The following is a 20,513-nucleotide window of genomic DNA, read 5'->3' as shown; positions in this document are numbered from 1 at the left end:
GTCAAAGAGTCAACACTAAAGACTATAATAAAGCACACTTAAAAAACAATCATTTATTATTTAGCCAATGCTCATTTGCATCTGTAGTCTCCTGGCAACAAACAAGACAAAACACAATACACATTACATACAGTTGTGCATCACACACACACACATGCAACGTGTATGTTGACTTTAGAAGCAAGGATATTTACATACCAAATAAAGTCATTAAAACACAGAATCCGAGTTGATTAGCTTGTGGCTGATAAAGCTTCACACTGAAAGCAGACTGTCCACAAGAAGCATGATACAGAACAATCTCTTCTAGAAGAGATTCTGGCTGTGTCCACAGAAAGACAGTGTCTACCTGATGCATGGGAACAAGCATTTCCCAATCAAATCATTTGACTTGGCTTGTTTTTACAAAGTCAAGACAAATGCTTTCTAGTCTACAGGACACACCAGAATAATTATTATCCGAACCTGCCTAACTGTTTACTGGATATAAATGAAAACTGAAACTTTGTACAAATATTTGCTGTTCCACCAACTATACAAACATATCTCGCCAGTTTAACTATCAATAGAGAGACAACATTAAAAAGAGGTTGAATTACATTTTACTTAACTATTGAGCATTTGCCCAAAACAGTATCAACTATTCTGACATATATATAAGCTCCCCTAATTCTCCTAATTCACAACTGTCAACTTTCCCCAAACTTATCATCATCACTGCTTATTCCTGACATGCATCTGACAAATACAAAAACACTTCATTCATGGCTAGACCACATAGACCACAAAACAGCCACATTATAATAATGTGTTTCTGTTTCTACAACATTTAACACATCTTCGTTTTCACCGATAGATGGCTCAGAATACGAGAGCGGAAGAGGAGGATGTTAGGAGTCTATTTATAGTTAATGCCAGCAGAGGCACAGTGGAGCACGTGTTCTGGCTCCTGAAACTCTGCTTAAAGCTTCAATTTACAAGCAAGGAATACGCCATCAGCTGAAGAAAATGAAAGATTTATTGACAAAAACAAAGTGGTGAATGCTGTGGTCTTGAACTTTGGGATGTGGCTTCATTGTGGGGAGCTCTGGAGAGGAATCTACCATAGCACTTGGGTACGACAATGCCTTTAGAGAACTGGGAGAGCTTCGAAATGCAGACATAATGACTTGGGTTGAAGAGGAGTGTGGATGCTGTGAAATAGCCTTTGATGGTATAGGTCATGGTAACTAAGTCGAAAGATGGGAAGGTAAAGTTATACTGGAGGTGGATGTGATGAAAACTTTTCCAAGCTGACCAGTAAGATGAAAGGGTTGATGGCGCTATGGTATCGATGATGATGTTCAAGGAGTTGATGAGAGAGTCAGATTTACATGAAGAATGTCAACGCTGTATATGGAAAAAATGGTGTGGGGTACGGAGCAGCATAGGGAGCAGAGCTTCTGAACTTCTGGAAGGAGAAATGAGAAAAGGAGTCAGCGATGGCATTGGAATGACTGGAAATGCCAAATAACTGTCTTTCTTTGGACAGCTCTTGAGGCAGTGTATTTATAGTTAATGCTTGTTCCGGCTCCTGAAATTCCAATGGATCACAAATCTGTAGTGATGAAATCCTTTGAGCAGCTGGTCAAGGATTACATCTGCTCCTCATGACCCACCACACTGGAGCCACAACAGTTTGCTTACATCCCAAACAATAAACAGAATACACCATAGCACACATCCTCCACAGCACAGATATCGATATGTATATATATCGATAGATATCGATATATCGATATGTTGGTCAGACATAGACAATAGATCCCTCCAGGCTGGCCAACTGCCCATGTGGATCCTTCCTGATAAGCAGATTCCAAGTTGTGAGGGTTGGCGGACACACATCCACACACATGCGTGGCTCAGGTGATAGAGAGTGCCTCGATGCCCATCTCCTCTAGTCTGCATGTAGAAGTGTCTGTGGGTAAGATAAGCAGTGGCACTGGCAGAGGCTGCCATACAAGGTACCATCAGTGTATGAATGTGTCTATGAATGTGTGAGTGTGGAGGATAAAAGCACCTTGACTGGTTGGAAGACGATAATAAGAAGATAATAGTGGATTTTTGGAAGAAGCATGGGAGGAAATTTGCCCCCCTGACCTTGACGCTGCATACTGACCTGTAATGTGAAAGACAAGGCAGAGACTATTTCACCTTAGACACTTTAAGAAATTCCAGATGTCCCCTTAAATACTGAGGAATTTGTACTCCTAATCGTTGAGAGCATTTTAGTTTGTTTTTGTTGATCACAGGAGTTTTTACATTTGCCATCTAGTCACATAGGACAGCTTGGTATCCATAGCATCATAGTTTGAAGTGCAGGGACACTTACACTGACCAGACTGCTGTATTTAATGGGAGTGAGAATGGGCTGGTATGTCAGTTGCTATACACTGACAAACACTCTGGACTGATTGTTACGGGAATTTTTAAAGAAAGACCCTTAAATAAGGAGGATCGGATTCAAAACATCAAAGTTTAAGTTGAATTTATTGTTCTTGTACAAGAGGAGCGTTTCACAGTGCAACACACTAAAGGGGTTACAGAGAAAAAGGCTCCCAGAGGAGCGTTAACAGTTGGTTCTTATACATTTTCCTGAAGATGGGCTGTCTCAACCCCTGTGAATTGTTAACAGTCAATTTGCATATAATGCATTTAAACAGCTTTCTTTAACATATCCCCTAATGAGTAGCCAGTATGTCCCCAATCTAGATGCCACCTCTCTGACCTGTCCCTAGGCCCCATTCTGTTCTCAAATCCCTCTATTTATACATTAACCTGAACTTTACCTTACCCTGCCAGTCTCAGGAAAACAGCAATAAAGGGAAGTGCCCTAAGGACATGTAATAAATAGGAACAAACATTGTATAAGTTAAAACATCTAACTAGCTGTGTAACCCTAATTTTTATAACACTGATGCAGAGTGTATGCAGGCTGAAAAAAGAAGCTATCTGTCAGATTTCAAATTATGCAGTTTACTTTAATCCAACACATAATCTGTCTCCACCACAACTAGTCTTGCCTACAGTTAATTAATTATAGTGCAGGCTGTGCTCTGCTGTAACCCATCTCCCACAGTAACATCATTAGGGAAATCCAGAGATAATGAATTACTGATCATCCACAAGCCTGGTAATTCTCTGTGGACTACAACACGTCTGAGACAAAAGTTAATTTAACATTTCCCAGACTGGAGGTGACATGTTCCTCATGTCTGTGTAGTCTGTGAATGCACAGACACAATATGTGTGACTCTGTGTTTTTGCCATGTGACCTTGATTGTTGATTTGGGACAATTAAGCTGGGAGATAATGATGTTTCTGATCGATGGCCAATTGTGTAATGATCAGACGTTCACAGCAGGGTTTCAGTGGAACAATCAATAGACATACTCGCGGTGTGGTGTCATTGAAAGGGGCTATTGTCAGACGGGTTCATGAGTGTTTTACTGCACTGTCCCTTTCTGTCTTTCAGGTTTCACTACAAGGTTTGAGCATAAAAGAGGCACTGACTGAAAAATGAACTCAACATACTGAGCAAAAACTGAAATTTGTGAAAGTGTCCACAACTATCATGTTTTTCCATGTTTCTGTGGCTGGGTAAAGATACTCCTGTCAAAATGGATGAATAAGTTCATAAACCATCGTTGCCAGTCAGACCACACTGCAGACTGGTTCTCCTCCTGTCCTCCAGGAGGATGGAGGGAGGGAGGCGGTGATGGTTTAGTTTAAGGGGGCGGGGATACTGAGAGAGAAATGTGGACATGGAGAGGTGACCGTGTCAAGTTAGACAGAGAACGCGAGCAAATTCTCTATTTACCTTCAAAATAAAAGCCTTAACGGTCCTAATTACTATCAAAATCTTTGAGTTAAGACTGTTTTTTACACGATTTCATCTGAAGCTCAAATGATGTTTGATACTTTTACAGACAATTAGAAATCTTAACTCAAGGTCCACTTACTAGCTTTCAAACGCAACTGAAGGTCTTCATCACTAAATGGACTTCACTCAGTTATTATGGCTAATTTGTTATCACATCATCTGCATGACAGCTGAGCAAACTGTCCACTACTAAAGGCCAAAGACTGAAAGACTGAAAGACTGAAGTCTAAGATACGTTGAATGAACACTAAAGGGTAAACCCATGATGTAAAGTCAATGTCAGAACACAGAGCTCTAGAGGTTATAGGCCACGTTAAATAATCATTGAAACTTTAAAATATCTTTGTATGTTGTATGTCTTTATTCTCCCTGTAACTCAACTAAGTTTGAAATCCACGTTTGCAAAGGACGGATTTATTTTGAAAGTGAGCGGAAGTGTTGTCTGAACGCATGTGATTGACGGTGTGGCTGTTCCGTATCTTCTGCGGAAAACACCCAAGACCAAAAAAAAAGAAGAAGCAGGAGCTCACAGGGTTTGTGTTTCCGTGAGCTGCTTCCATGTTGTCAGTGTGAGCGGATACATGTCAGCTGCTGTGTTTGCGGCCGCCTGAGGACACACACATCTGTGTGTGTGTGAAGGGAAGAGCGTTAGCAGCCAGAGGAGGACACACGGCACACACGGTAAGCAGCCAGGGTGCATCAGTGTGGACGGGCTTTCCACAGCAGCTCCAGCAGGGCAGGTGGACAGAGACACAGAGACACAGAGAGAGGACATGACACGCAGAGTCAGTGTCAGCCAGACGTGAACTCAGTCCAGCTCAGAGATGCTGAAGAACTGAAGCCTGTAAAGACTCGGCCGGGTGACAAAGTGGGTGCCGTTGGTTCTGTGTAATACCTGACAACGCGCACACAGTGTCCAGCGGTGTGTCCAGCGGTGTGTCCAGCTGTGTGTCCAGCTGTGTGACAGTGTGATGTCTTTTGGACAGCATGGCCTGAGCTGAGCTGACTGTGTTCACCATGTTTCCTCAGCCTGTGTGTGTGTGTGTGTGTGTGATCGAGCGCAACATGTAGCTAGGGAGGCCTACAGCAGAGAGCCTGGCCCCCGCACGGACAGACCTGATCACAAATCATATCAGCATGTTAAACCAAGCTTACATTCTCACACTGAATTTGTTTCCTTCCCTTTATTAACCAGCTGCTAGTCACCTAGTGGAGGAATATTCTGATAACAGTCGATGCCTGCTCAAATGTTACTGTGAAAACACAACAACGTAGGCTGTGTGAGCTGGTTGTATGCAGGACAAGTGTATTTAAATATGTGAAATATCTTTAGCCATGTTCTGACACAAACAGGAAGCCTAACAACAGCCAGGTGCAGGAAGCAGGGGCTGTACTACACCTACCTGATCATCAGGTTTGGTTGGATGAAAAACAAATGTGTGTGTGTGTGTGTGTGTGTGTGTGTGTGTGTGTGTGTTTTGAGGGATAAAGCCAATGTTGAATTCCTTCTCTGTTCTTCTTTATTCAGGTCATGTGAGGTTGGACTATGGATGGCCAATATGCACAAAGCTGTCCAACCCAGAGGAAAGATGGAGACAGAGGAAGTCATGCAAACATAAAGTTAATCAATCCGTTGTTAATGAATGTTTCTAACAGAGAATAGGTGTGCTGGATCTGTGCATGAGACACAGGACTAACTGAGTCACATGACAGCTCTGGATGGATTGAACACAGGCACAGCAAAGACATCTCTAATGTACAGGTCCTGACAATCAACACACTGCTGTGATTAATGCCACATATGTAGGCTCTCTGGGGAAAAAGGTGGTTACTCAGCAGATGATGTACCTGAGAGTTATCTCAGCGTTCAGTCTTCTCCTGTAGGACGACAAAGAGCTTTCCTTTTTTGGATCGAAAGGTGAAGGCCGGAAGCAGAAGTTCTGAGAGGTCACCATGCCTCGCAACCGAGCCTTTTCAGAGCCGGAGTACTCTGCAGAGTATTCGGCAGACTGCTCGGTGACACTGCCCTCTGACCCTGGGCAGGCAGTGGGGCGAACGCATGAAGTCACAGTTCGGAGCTCAGGATGCTGCCTCTGCCTGCCAAGGTTCATGCGCCTCACCTTTGCACCCGAGTCTCTGGAGAACCTTTACCAGACTTATTTCAGACGGCAGAGACATGAAACCCTGCTAGTGCTTGTTGTGTTCGCCGCCCTCTTTGACAGCTATGTCATCGTTATGTGTGCGGTGGTCTACACCACTGACAAGCTGGCTTCTGTTTTAGTGGCATCAGTGGGACTGGCAGCAGATATTATTCTATACTTGCTGTGTCGCTTTGGGTTGCTCCCAGACCGCATCTCGAGACGGGTGGTGCCCTACGCCCTGTGGGTGCTCATAGCAGCTCAGATATTCTGCTACCTGGGTTTGAACTATGCTCGCTTCCACCAGGCCAGTGACACAGTGGGCTGGCAGGCTTTCTTCAGCTTCTCCTTTTTCCTGACGCTGCCTCTGAGACTGACACCCATCGTGCTCATCACTACTGTATCCTGCTGTGTCCACACCCTGGTTCTGGGTGTCACTATCGCCCAGCAGCAGCAGGAGGACATCCAGGGGGCAGCACTCGGCAGACAGGTAAGAATTAAAAGAAAAAAAGATAGGTGGGGTGGAGCAAGCAGATGGTTGTCTTGAAACACATTATTTTATTTATGTGTGTGTGATGAGCTGTAGCCAGACCTCGTCAAGCTTACAGAAGTCTGGTCCAGGACTTTGAGCACAAAAGTAGCTTCACAGATGCAGAAGACCAAAAGCCCACCACAGCTGCTTCCACTTTCCAGATTTCATGATTTCATGCTGCTGCATCAGGATTTCTAAAGGTCACATTTAGAGCTGCAGACTGAGGTTTGGTATTTATACTAAAACAGCCTAAACTCACAGCCACTTACGTGCTTTCAACTATCTCACATGATCTTCATCAGCAGATGTAGTTTGATTCTGAGCACCATCCATGTTGAATTCTTGACTATGACATGCCTACTCAAAGTCCACTTACTTACTCTACACTCTTGGACTTTTGACCATCATCATACATTCATCAATACAGTTTTTGATACCTCATTTCAGTTACTTCTTTCAGTTTTATGATTGATTAATTGATTGACTCTTTAAATGGGGAAATAAGATAAGATAGACTTTAGTGATCCCATACCAGGTAAATTCACTTTTTCACAACTATTATATATTAATTAATAATATTTAACATTGGAAAAGTCATTGTATTAAGCTTTACGAGAATATAATACACTTTATTTATACAGCACATTTCAAAATAATATATATGTACAGTGATATGCATACATAAGTAAAGCCTGAGTTTTGTAGTAAACAAACAAAAGTGTAAACTAAATATATTTTATATTCTTTTGCTTTGATGACAGCTTTGCACACTCTTAGTCTCAGTTAGATTCATGAGGTTGTCACCTGGAATGATTTTGCCTGTTATGTAATTCAGTTCAATTCAATTCAGTTTTATTTATATAGCGCCATATCATAACAAAAGTTATCTCATGACACTTTCCATACAGAGCAGGTCTAGACCGTACTCTTTATTTCTCTCTATTTATTATTATAGAGAGACACAGATGCACAGCAGCAGCAAATCATTAACTATAAACTGTAATGGAGATATGGTAGCAATAATGACAGTAATAATATATGTAGTGGACGTCGTGCAGGACCACAGCAGCAGCCACGATCCACGAGAACCTGCTGGACGACAGAGCACAGAAACTCCGGGGGAGAAGTTTAGTTAGTAACATGTATTAATGAGACATGAATGTTTACAGATATGTAGTGTTGTCATACAGTAAATATCTCTATCGAACGACTGTAGCAATCCATATCTGATCTAAGTGAACTAAGTAAAGAAGCAACAGTCCATCATCACTTTAAGACATGAAGGTCAGTCAGAATATTTCAAGAACTTTGAATTCAGCCACAAAACCCATCAAACACTCTCATGAGGACTGGCCAATGAAAAGAAGATGAAGAGTTATCTCTGCTGCAGAGAAGTTCATTACAGTTACCATAGCATACTGCAGTGAGATGCCATCATGTGTGATTTGAGCTCAGTAGATCCACCATTTGTTTTATTAACAGGACAATGACCCCAAACACACCTCCAGACTATGTAAGGACTGTTTGAAGGAACATGGTTTGACATGAGTTGGATTCAGAGTGAAGGAAATGCTTTTGCTGACCATATATGGGAACTCCTTCAGGACTGTTGGAAAATCATTCCAAGTGATGACCTCAAGACCCCAAGTGTGCATAGGTGTCATCAAAGCAAAAAAATTTAAGATATAAAATATAATTAGCTTTGTTTACGTTTTTTTTGATTACTACATAATTCATACATGGTATTTCATAGTTTTGATGTCTTTAGTTTTCATCTACAATGAGGAAAATCATAAAGACAATAAAAATGATCAAATTAAACCATTGAATGAGAAGTTGTGTCCAAACTTTTGGGTTTAATCATAGTGAAATGCATTTGTCCAAATAAATGGTGCAAAAGAGGATAACAATAAAGAATAGAAATCAGAATGAATAGGTTTGGGATAATTTTTAAACTAGTTTGATTTTAAGCCAAGGACTGGATCGGTAATACCTAATGTAATCAGTTCATGTCTACATGGTAACCCTAGAATTGGAAAACTTTTGTGGGATTTATTCCAGTTAGCCTTTAGGAAGTCTAGGCACCAAAACAATTTGGTTAGTTTGAGTAAAGGATTCTGGTTTTGGGTTCAAATGATAGGTCAGGTTTGAGTTTTGGTTTCACATGGGACACAAACGTCGCTTTCACACTCAAAGCCTTGAAAGCAAACTTCCATATGCAGAACTGGGTACAAATCTCACAAGAGTCGTTTGTGATTATGATAACCATCTAGACACAACTCATAATGAGAGCCATGAATGAGCTTTCCACAACATGATTGACAATTCAAGTCTTGCTAAGAAATGGAGTTTCTGTCCACTGAAACACTAGAGGGCTTTTGATTTGAAACAGAAATGGGAAGTGTTGAGTTTGTGTTAACAGTGAAATGGAGTAACTTTCATAGGGCAGATGGGAGCAGTTCAGAACAAGGCTTTATGCTTCCTCTACTTTACTGTACGTACTAGCTGGCTTAGCTGCCTCACTAACACAGCAAACAGATGTGATCAGCATGAGTGACATGACGGTTCTCAGGAACAGGATCATATTAGACGTGAAAATGGTGGCGTTATTGTTTATTTACTTTCCAAAAATGTGTTTCACAAACTAGTTAAAACTCACTATGTAGAAGCACTAACTCTGCACCAATGTCTGCTAAGCTGTGATGTTATCTGCTAATGCTACATGTGCTACAGAGTGCTGCTTTCTGTCTCTTTTTAATCAAAATAAAGTTTGCACACTGGACCAGAGTAGCAAAACCAAGCCAATCCTAAATATGGAAGAGATGTGAGTAAATAAGAAAGTAGGAATGAATCGTAATATTAATGTACGTGTATAAGTAATTATAATGATAGTGAATAGGTAATGAAGAAAAGTACATAAGATCATGTTCCTTCATTACCATGAACACACACTGTAGTTTATTTTGACTCAGTCCCACACACACCGTCCTGCTGCCCCAAATTTTCACTAAAGCACCACCACTGAAAATAGTCCCCAACAAATGACTAGTCTCTGCTGCTGTTTAATCCATGATATCTAGCACTCATGGGAAGTTGTGTTTGCTAAATGCTAAAAATGAAATGGGGGTTCTATTTTTATTAAAAATGTTAATGAGGTTTTTATTGCTGGATCAGAACCCAAGTGTCTTAAAGGATTGAAGTGGTTGTTAAAACTGTTCATTGTATAAAATCACCTTAATAATTAATACTCTGTCTAATTGTGATTTATAAACCTCTATTTATCTAAAAAAGTATCTATATTAATTATATTAATATCAATACTTCAAATAGTAACAGCTGTCATATGTACACGCAATTATTTGTCAGAATAGGACATAAACTTTATCCATATAGCTGAGTGCCATCAGTTCATAAAAAACAAAGTTTGTTGATTGAAAAATTGCAGCTTAAGACTGTCTTTCTCAAAACCCAACCCGTTCTCATTCCCAACGCGTAAAATACCGACGCTTTGTCACGCCCCTTGGCGTCTGATACCGACGTAAAAGGTACCCTTCTGCGTTTGTATGAAACGCTCTGGGTTGTCCATTGACTCCAGTATAATCCGTTTGCGCTGGTAAGAGACGCTCAGAGCAGAGCTCCAGCCGTCCATTCACTCCAATAATAATCCGACCACAGCGATACATGACGCTGCAAGCTACAATCTGATTGGACAACCGAGGACCCAGGAAATCATCAACGTTTCTCAGCACAAACATGCCAAAGTGTCACTGATAATTCAACAATAAAATAGCTTCATGTTGTGGCCCTCAGTATGTTTTTTTCTCCTTCTAGCCTGAGAAATAAACTTTTATTCATAGAAAAAAAACATAGGAAAAAAAGTTTATTTCTCAGGCTAGAAGGAGAAAAAAACATACCGAGGGCCACAACATGAAGCTATTTTATTGTTGAATTATCAGTGACACTTTGGCGTGTTTGTGCTGAGAAACGTTGATGATATCATTAAAAGAAATCTTTAACATAGTGAGAAAAACAGTTCCAGCCAGAGGGTCCTCGGTTGTCCAATCAGATTGTAGCTTGCAGCGTCATGTATCGCTGGTCGGGTTATTATTGGAGTGAATGGACGGCTGGAGCTCTGCTCTGAGCGTCTCTTACCAGTGCAAACGGATTATACTGGAGTCAATGGACAACCCAGAGTGTTTCATACAGATGCGGAAGGGTACCTTTTACGTCGGTATCAGACGCCAAGGGGCGTGACAAAGAGTCGGTATTTTACGCGTTGGGAATGAGAACGGGTTGCAAAACCATACACACTTTTACTTCAATTAAATGAATTGAATATAAAACTGATAACTATGTGTATTTGATATGACAAGGAGCTGATGTCTCTAGCCTACTCGTAGCCTCCTGTAAACCAAAAGAGCTTTAGAAGACATATAGATATTCAATAGTTTACCTATACAGGCTGGTATACATGAACGGCATATTTATTTTCTTCAAATAGCCTGTTATGTACAGAATGAGCCTCAATAGCATTTATAACAGTTAGTTTGTGGAATGATTCATCTGCAAAAGACAGAAAAATGGTTTCAATGTTTTTCTCATAATACATACATTTCAGTACAACTCAAACTAATTCTTACAGTCAGCAAAGTCTTTGAGCTCTGTTTAAGTGTGAAAACTGATTGTGTCAGTTCACATTTTTGTCTCCACTGAATGATAAAAAATCTTTATTTTACAAATAACCAACCTGAGCATCACAGTCAACATATTCAGGCAAATGCAGACCTATACCTAAACCTGATACAAAATGTCTACAATGACAAATAGTCATTATGTCTTAATGTTTAATAAAGCTGAACACAACTTATATTATTATTATTACGTAATATTAACATTACGTTACCCACAGAAAAAAACTACTGAGTCTACGATCAAGGGTTCTGTGATCTTACAATAAAACTAGTAGCTAGCACTAGTGCTAGCCACAGTTGATGTAACTACCTTTTTAAAATGACAAATAGTTTACCCACATTTCAGATTTACACATAAAGATAGCAGGAGCAATGTTGGCAACAAACACATGCATTCAGACTTTTTTGGACAATGCATATCAGGCAGGACTGTCAAGAAAAACAGCTTGTTATTTCCTGTTCACAGGAGGTCAACTCTTCTACAGTCAGATCAAAATGAGCAACCATCAAAATGCTCACATGCACACATTAGAATTCAGGGTACAGTGTTTAAAGGAGAGCGTCAGATAACATGTTTGCATCCAGTGTTTTTATTGTAAAACCTGTTACCTGTTACTTTTCATTCTCCATACTGATGAAGCCAAACGTTCCGTGGTCAGATGATTCACTTTAACCTGAAAGAGGAAACTGTATTTCCTGTTTGCCTTAAATAGTTTCACAGTTACGATGAGAAGATTGCACAGGTTGTTTTAATTTGAAAATTGACTCTCTGTAGAAATCTCTCTGTCACTTGTGTGTCTGACGTCCTGTCTGGTCGATCTGCTCTGTGCTGCTTGATGTATCTTAAAAACAGACAAAAGAGAAACAATTGAACTCCGTAGCCTCAAAGCACAAAAATCAAGAAAAAATGACCAAATTTAAGCAAGTTAACAAAGTGTGGCAGGCAAAACACGCCTTGTGGGGTAAAAGTTGTGTGGACGGACCAGCGTTGTGGATGTGACATCACAGAGCTGTAGAACCAAGGCACTACCTTCCTCATGTTAATTATTAAATTATTCTAATTATTAAATGATTTGGAGCTCTTTGAAACAACGTCATCTTGTTTAGCTGTCTAGTTAGAGCCACCAACTATTTCCATGAACCAACTCTTGATATTCACATAAAATGGATCGAAACAAACATTCATTTACATATCCTCTTAAAGCTTTTATGGACATTTTATTAACTTTGTGAATATGGAAGAGATTTCTGTTCAAACCTTCTGTAGTGTTATGCCTTTGTTATGCATGTGTCTATTAAAAATTGTTTCTCTTTTGTTTTCAAGCTGCTGGCCAACATTGTGATCTATACTTGTGCCATCACTGTGGGTGTCATGTCATACTACATGGCCGACAGGAAGCATCGGAAGGCCTTTCTGGAGGCAAGACAGTCACTGGAGGTTAAACTCAACCTTGAGGAGCAGAGCCAGCAACAGGTCAGACAGCACAACATTCTGTTTCACTCTCACTTTTAGGTCCAGAGTCAGAGACAGGATCTTTGGCATCAGTCATCATCTGGTCAGTGTTTCCTTTATGAGACTTATTAAAAATAAGCCTGCCTTATTTGTGTGTGTGTGTGTGTGTGTGTGTGTGTGTGTGTGTGTTTGTGGGGCTGTCTTATGCCTGTTCAGCTTATACTGTGTCAGCAGTCACCTCTCCTCCTCTCCTCGCATTCTTCATCTCACTACAATTTATGGAACAGATGGTTTGCAGCAGAGCAGAGCAGAGCAGAGCAGAGAGAGAGACAGAGAGAGACATATTATGGAGGGGAATACAGAGAGAGTGAAGGTGTCATGAGAAATGATGGCGAGAGAGAAAAAGAGGGCTGATAAACTAAGAGTGGTAGAAACTCCTAGAATACTAATGGAGAAGCACAGGCTGCTGGGATACAAGGGCCCGCCGACCAATCAAGGAGCATCCGGTCGCTGCTGGGTACCATGGCAACCAGCCTCCTGAGATGGTGTCAGCTGTAATCACAGAGCCAACCCGCTCAGCCATTTGTTGCTTCTCTGCCTCTCTGTCAGGTTTTGATAAGAATATAGAAAGCTGGCACTCTGCCCCTCCCACACCCCCCACCCATATACACTGTATGTATGTGTGAAGGCCTGTTTTAAATGTGTTCACACTTAAAGTGTGTGTGTGTGTGTGTGTGTGTGTGTGTGTGTGTGTGCGCGCAGGTCTGGGTCACCGTGTACAGCCGCACTGACTGACAGTTTGAGGCCATTCAGCTTCCTGTAAACAAAACTCTCCACATAGACAGCTGTGTACACCATGTGTCCTTCTTCATCTCTGTATTCTTGTGCCTCTAATTGTTGCTAGATTTTAAAGGACTGTACACTATAGTGTACCTGTCTCCTGGTCCTCGTACCAGCAGACTAATCAGAGTAGCTCTTCTAGCGTGTCCTCTCCTCCTCTCCTCCATAATCCCTTTATCCTGGAGACATCCTCATCTGATACCATTGCAAAGTCATAGCTAAGTAATCTGTGTTGAGGCAGAAGATGTTGAATTGTGTGCCTCACAGTGAGCCCAGCCTGTAATCTCATCCTTTCAGTCGTGAGCAAACAGGTGAGGGTTGGAACAAAAGACAGACAGCGAAACTTGTTCAGAAATGCAGTAGTCATAGTGATGACAGTAAGTAACTGTGTGAAGATATCCTATACGTTTTGCACAGCGGTCAGGTCTGTTTTGTTTACATGTCATGCACAGGTACACGAGCATGCAGGCGGCACAACATCAACCTGTTGATCTTTTCTCTCTTGATCTCTTTCTTAATGTTGGCCTTTCGATCTACACTAGACCCAAAATTTGATGACATCAGTGATCCTGACAGGACGTTAGAACTTTAACTGACATATGCTCCCTGTTTATCATCAGTAGCTGTGTGTGATGATGTCCTCTGTGTGTCCCTCACAGGAACGTCTGCTGCTCTCCATCCTTCCAAAGCACATAGCTGATGAGATGCTTCAGGACATGAAGAAGGAGCCCAGTCAGAAAGAGATGCAGCAGTTCAACACCATGTACATGTACAGGCATGAAAACGTCAGGTAACATGCTACATTCAGGGCTCTGTGTCTGTGTCAGATCTGTTTCAGCACCAGAACAGCTTTTCTTTAAGGCCAGGTGTTCATTTTAAACATGAATGTAGTGTGGTTGAGAAAGTGACTCAAAACAGCCTTAAACATAAAGAGCTGTTGTGGACAGGAACAGTTACCCAAAGCATCGCCATTCAACAGAGCATGCATTGAAGAACAAGCAGGGAGGTGCTCAGACAGCCCACTATTAGCAGTGTTAATAACACATGAGAGAAGTCAGACCCTGAGCTCATACAAACAGTCCATTCACAGACTTCAGCTTCTCACTGTAAGTATTATGATCAAATTTGAAAGGTTGTGATCTTTGTGTTTATGACAGGGAAGTGGTAAACTAAACAGCAGCATCATACATGAGAGATTCAGGACACACACTTCTCTGGGAAGTAACTGATAAGCACCCATGTTGACACTCAGCAGTCCTTACAACATTACATGAGTACTCATGGGTCAGACCACACCTATTTTAGAGCTTGACATTCATTTTAATCTCAACTGCACACACCTGTGCAGTTTTGTGAGTGACATGACAGTTCCTGCTACAGGACACACACACACACACACACACACACACACAACGTGAAAACAATACCCTCCACAGTGTGGATGTTGAAACAGTGAAAATGTGCATGGAGGACACTGTTTATATGAGTGCAGCTGAGTGATGTCAGTACTAACATGTCTGTCTTTTGTTGTCATGCAGTATTTTATTTGCAGACATCGTGGGCTTTACCCAGCTGTCGTCTTCCTGCAGCGCTCAGGAGCTCGTCAAACTGCTCAACGAGCTCTTTGCTCGCTTTGACAAACTGGCTGCAGTGAGTTTCACACTGTTACTTAACAATAGTGATCCATGACATTTACTTGTTCCAGTCATATACATGTATGAATTAAAGATGTAAAGATGTTGATCAAGATGTAGAATTTATACTTGTCTTTCATTGAAATGATTTGGGATCATTTGAAGTCATTCAATCAGTTACATAAAAAGAAATGATCTTCTGATCAAGCCAGTGGTGCATTACATCTCCATTTTGTTGTATTTGTCTGTTCTTCCTCCAGGATTAGGACTAACCTAATCATAAAGAACTATATTAAGATTTTACATACAGTACCAGTCAAAAGTTTGGACACCTTCTCATTCAATGTTTTTTCTTTATTTTGATACTTAACACTGAAGACATGAAAACTATGAAATAAATCATATGAATTATGTGGTAAACAAAACAAATTATGTTTTATATTGTAGATTTATAGTAGCCATCTTTTGTTTTAATGGCAGCTTGGTACACTCCTTTAGATTCATGAGGTCGTCACCTGGAATGATTTTTAATTAATATTGTCAAAGTTAATTAGTGGAATTCTCTTTCCCTCTTAATAAGTCTGAGACCATCAGTTGTGTTTTCAGGGGTTGTGTTGTCATACAGTAAATAGCTCTATCCAACTTCTGTAGTAATCCATATTATGACAAGAACTAATCAATTAAGTAAAGAAACAACAGTTCATCATCACATGAAGGTCAGTCAGTCCCGAATATTTGAAAGGAAGACCAAGCGTCAGCTCTGCTGCAGAGAAGTTCATTACAGCTACCAGCCTCAGAAACCAACAGTTAACAGCACCTCATAAATGCAAGTACCAGACACATCTCAACATCAACTGTTCAGAGGAGACTGTGTGAATCAGACCTTCATGGTCAAACTGCTGCAAAGAAACCACAACTGAGGAAGAGGACCAACAAGAAGAAGCAAACTGCTTTGACCAAGAAACACAAGGAATGGACATTAGGCCAGTGGAAATTTGGACTTTGGTCTGATGAGTCAAATTTAAGATTTTTGGTTCAGACCGTCATGTCTTTGGGAGATTATTAACTTAGCTTTGCATAAGGCCAAGAAACAGTGAGAAGCGAGTACCCCTGTCCAAATTTCAAAAACACTTACATGCCCTATGTGATTTGTTTAATCCAGAGACAAAAAATGTAAAAATGACAAGTTGTGGTTTCATGGCAACTTGTCATGGCTTTGCAACCTCACAGTGATGACAAGGTTCCTAATTTTAATCACAGCCCAAGAGGATCTATGCATTACCCATTCTTTCTGTAACTGCTAAAATATAATATAAAGGATAAGATATAGATAAGGATTCAGATATTCCAGTGTGTTTCTTTGGTTATTATGTTCTTAGGTCCATCTCTTTGACTAAACCTTATCTACCCCATCAGAAATATCATCAGCTGAGGATCAAGATCCTAGGAGACTGCTACTACTGTATCTGTGGGCTACCAGACTACAGGGAGGACCACGCTGCCTGCTCCATCATGATGGGTCTGGCCATGGTGGAGGCCATCTCGTGAGTACAGGGACAGGGGGTTAGGATGATGCTGGCCTGTTCAGTTAGTGTCAGCTGTGTACAATATGATGCGGTGGGTTAGTCACTTGGTCCTCAGTTACTTTACTTCTGGTGTGTTTGTGTGTTCTGAAAACAGGTGATGATTGTAACAACAGAAGTTAGCTGTGGTTCTTGCTGCTTTTCATGTGGTTGCTTTATGAACAAACCACAGGTATGTCCGAGAGAAAACCCAGACAGATGTTGACATGCGGGTTGGAGTGCACAGTGGTACAGTCCTGGGGGGAGTGCTGGGTCAGAAACGCTGGCAGTACGACGTCTGGTCTACAGACGTCACTGTGGCCAACAAAATGGAGGCTGGGGGGATACCGGGGTAAGAACAGACAGTAACTCCTTCAGTCCACTGTTGGTGCAATGTTTATGTCTATATATTTACATTTACAGCTTTAAATTTTTGGCCATAACAAGCTGTAAGCACCACAAACGTATTCTGTGTACACCTCCAGCGGACACAGACTAACATTAGCACTCATTTGGAGTGGTCTCAATGAATCTAGCACCAGCACTCACTCACTCACTCACTCACTCACTCACTCACTCACTCACTCACTCACTCACTCACTCACTCACTCACTCACTCACTCACTCACTCACTCACTCACTCACTCACTCACTCACTCACTCACTCACTCACTCACTCACTCACTCACTCACTCACTCACTCACTCACTCACTCACTCACTCACTCACTCACTCACTCACTCACTCACTCACTCACTCACTCACTCACTCACTCACTCACTCACTCACTCACTCACTCACTCACTCACTCACTCACTCACTCACTCACTCACTCACTCACTCACTCACTCACTCACTCACTCACTCACTCACTCACTCACTCACTCACTCACTCACTCACTCACTCACTCACTCACTCACTCACTCACTCACTCACTCACTCACTCGTCACCATGTCCACCAGCTACTCTCTAACTGTGTCTGTCTGCTCCTGAGCAGCACATGTACACTGAAAACAGCTGCCAGCTGGTGATCGAAGACGACAGCCAACACAATAAAATAGGCTAAAGGTTCTGTAGATCCCTCTGTGGGTTGATCAGCACACATTTTACACTGAGAATAATTAAATATCTTTAAAAAGAACCAAACATTTTCACTTCATGTTGTCCTGTAGTCTACTGTTGTAATTCATCACTCTATTATTATTATTATTATTATTATTGTTATTATTATTGTCATTTTAAATTGACTGAATGCATACAGTCCATTTACAATGACCTTCCTAATCCTCAACCTGTGTGTGTGTGTGTCTGTGTGTGTCTGTCTGTATCTGTCTGTCTGTGTGTCTGTCTGTATGTCTGTCTGTATCTGTCTGTCTGTGTCTGTCTGTGCGTCTTTTTGTGTGTCTGTTTGTATCTGTTTGTCTGTGTCTGTCTGTGTGTCTGTCTGTGTGTGTCTGTTTGTCTGTGTCTGTCTGTGTGTCTGTCTGTGTCTGTCTGTCTGTGCGTCTGTCTGTATGTCTGTCTGTATCTGTCTGTCTGTGTCTGTCTGTGTGTCTTTTTGTGTGTCTGTTTGTATCTGTTTGTCTGTGTCTGTCTGTGTCTGTCTGTGTGTGCGTCTGTTTGTGTGTCTGTCTGTATCTGTTTGTCTGTATCTGTCTGTGTGTCTGTCTGTGTCTGTTTGTCTGTTTGTCTGTGTCTGTTTGTGTGTCTGTTTGTCTGTGTCTGTTTGTCTGTGTCTGTCTGTGTCTGTTTGTCTGTGTCTGTCTGTCTGTGTGGACCAGTCGTGTCCACATCTCACAGAGCACCATGGAGTGTCTTCATGGTGAGTTTGATGTGGAGCCAGGGAATGGGGGGGAGCGCTGTGACTACCTGAGGGAGCGCGGTATCGAGACCTACCTGGTGGTTGTTCCTAAAGGTCCTGTGGGAAAGAATGGCATCAATGGTGTCGTGAGTCAAACCTGCTACACACCCACACTGCAAATATTTGGCTAATCAAATGTTGGTCTTATATTTAGACAGCTTATTCAGCACAGGGAGAGTGATGACATGTTAGATGAAAAGTCACATTTAAATTCTTTGTTCGTCTTTTTAAAAAGTAAGAAAGTCTACAGCATGTTCAGCATTCAAAACACATGGATATTTTCTGAAATGTAAAAGGCGAAGGAAGAAAAGGCTGTCAACCTTTCATCGTGTTCACGCAGTACTTTGCTTGTGTCACATTAGAAGCTGTCTGTGACCTCTTCCAATGGAAACTCCCCACTGCTGATCAACACCACAGAGTGTAACGGGAGTGTTAATACAGCCTGCACCACACCGGAAGAACCAGAAGAACTGGACACAAGGGTAACAAAGAAATCATCACCTATATTAAAAAGGAAAGAGTCACACTGGTGACTGTTTTATAACTCACACTCTGAGTCACAGGCTGTCAAAACTTTACATTGATACTGAAAATGTAGCTCATCTCAAGCCCTGCTCACAACAGCATTGACAGGAGTGAAACTTTGGACCTGTATACGTTCAAAGTGGAATTCTCTCCCACAATGTTTCATGACACATTATCTGTTCCCGAGTCATACTATCAGCATACTATCATTGTGTTAGACTATGAGATCATTTTGTGTTCAGTCGTGACATTTTGCCCATCCAAAATAAAGTTCCAAAGAGTTAGAGTCATCATCTGCAGACCACAAAAACACTGGACTCACCTCTCAAATCAACTTTATTTATATCGCTTTTTATGCACTCTGTCTCCATAACACTTTGTGGATGTTGGGACTCTTTGGTCAGATGATCTTCACAGTGTGTTGTTCTCTCACAGTGTGATATGGGGACAGGACTTCTGTGATGTACTTTCTCCATGTCAGAAGTACAGAAAACTCATCAGAGTTTGGGGATGATGCAGAGCTGCATGAAGCTTAACTTCACTACCTGACTGATTAGTTAGTTGATATGGTCATGGCATTGATATAGTAAATATCAGATATAGAAATGGAATATTTGGGTGTTTCATTCTCTTTCAGGTGGTGAATCCATCTTTTCCTAACCCCCGCAGAAGGTTGCGGCTGCGGGACTTGGCTGAAAGGGTGATCGATGCTCAGGAGAATGAACAGGAGCTCAACAAACTGCTCAATGAGGCTCTGCTGGAGAGGGAGATAGTCCAAGCGTGAGTCAACTTCCTTACTGTTTGAACTTTTTCTTCCTGATGCTGCTTCCGTCACGCTTATCTTTAGAGTACCTGGCACTCTGAACTCTCTCCTTGTTGCCAGATAGGACACACACATACACTAATGACATAAATAACTGAGACCATGCTGGAAACAGTCGGTAACTTATACCTCACAAAATATTTTTGTAAATTGAACAAATATATTTTCCTGAGCAACATGTATGTACAACAAGCCTTTATGTCTCCATATGACCTGCATAAACAAACACAACCTTCAGCAAGAAATGTATTTCTGTACAGTAATTCTGGATGCCTGCCACCGGGTCGGATTCACTCTGATTCTCCTTGAAATGAAACAAATGAGGTGGTGGAAACAGTACCACTTTTGTCCACAGAGGTCGCCAGATTCAACTTTTGTTTCATGGAAATGGCCCTCTCCTTGTGCATATATGGCAGCAAACTGAAATGACACACAACCTTGTTAAATATAAAAATGTTTCACAGATAAACTGTAGATAATGTAATACTGATGTTTTACATTTGATGTGAGTGCTGACGTCATCTTGTGTC

At 41.3% G+C, this 20,513-nt stretch overlaps 1 protein-coding gene across 2 annotated transcripts in view; it reads left to right on the top strand.

Annotated features, from left to right (window-relative positions):
• Nucleotides 1-4,361: 4,361 nt before the first annotated feature.
• Nucleotides 4,362-20,513, top strand: part of adcy3a (adenylate cyclase 3a) — a 47,587-nt gene continuing 31,435 nt past the window's right edge. For both annotated transcript variants that reach the window (XM_019262723.2, XM_019262722.2), the window contains exons 1-10: nt 4,362-4,603; nt 5,451-6,550; nt 12,608-12,757; nt 14,236-14,366; nt 15,115-15,226; nt 16,627-16,754; nt 16,966-17,124; nt 18,556-18,721; nt 18,998-19,117; nt 19,798-19,940. In XM_019262723.2, coding sequence (XP_019118268.1) covers nt 5,876-6,550; nt 12,608-12,757; nt 14,236-14,366; nt 15,115-15,226; nt 16,627-16,754; nt 16,966-17,124; nt 18,556-18,721; nt 18,998-19,117; nt 19,798-19,940 — 1,784 coding nt within the window. In that variant the 5' untranslated portion in view covers nt 4,362-4,603; nt 5,451-5,875. The remainder of the gene's footprint in view (nt 4,604-5,450; nt 6,551-12,607; nt 12,758-14,235; nt 14,367-15,114; nt 15,227-16,626; nt 16,755-16,965; nt 17,125-18,555; nt 18,722-18,997; nt 19,118-19,797; nt 19,941-20,513) is intronic.

Source organism: Larimichthys crocea, chromosome XIII, assembly GCF_000972845.2.
Source record: "Larimichthys crocea isolate SSNF chromosome XIII, L_crocea_2.0, whole genome shotgun sequence".
NCBI lineage: Eukaryota > Metazoa > Chordata > Actinopteri > Sciaenidae > Larimichthys > Larimichthys crocea.
The sequence above is the reverse complement of the archived record's forward strand: the minus strand, read 5'-3'. Positions and strand labels throughout refer to the sequence as shown.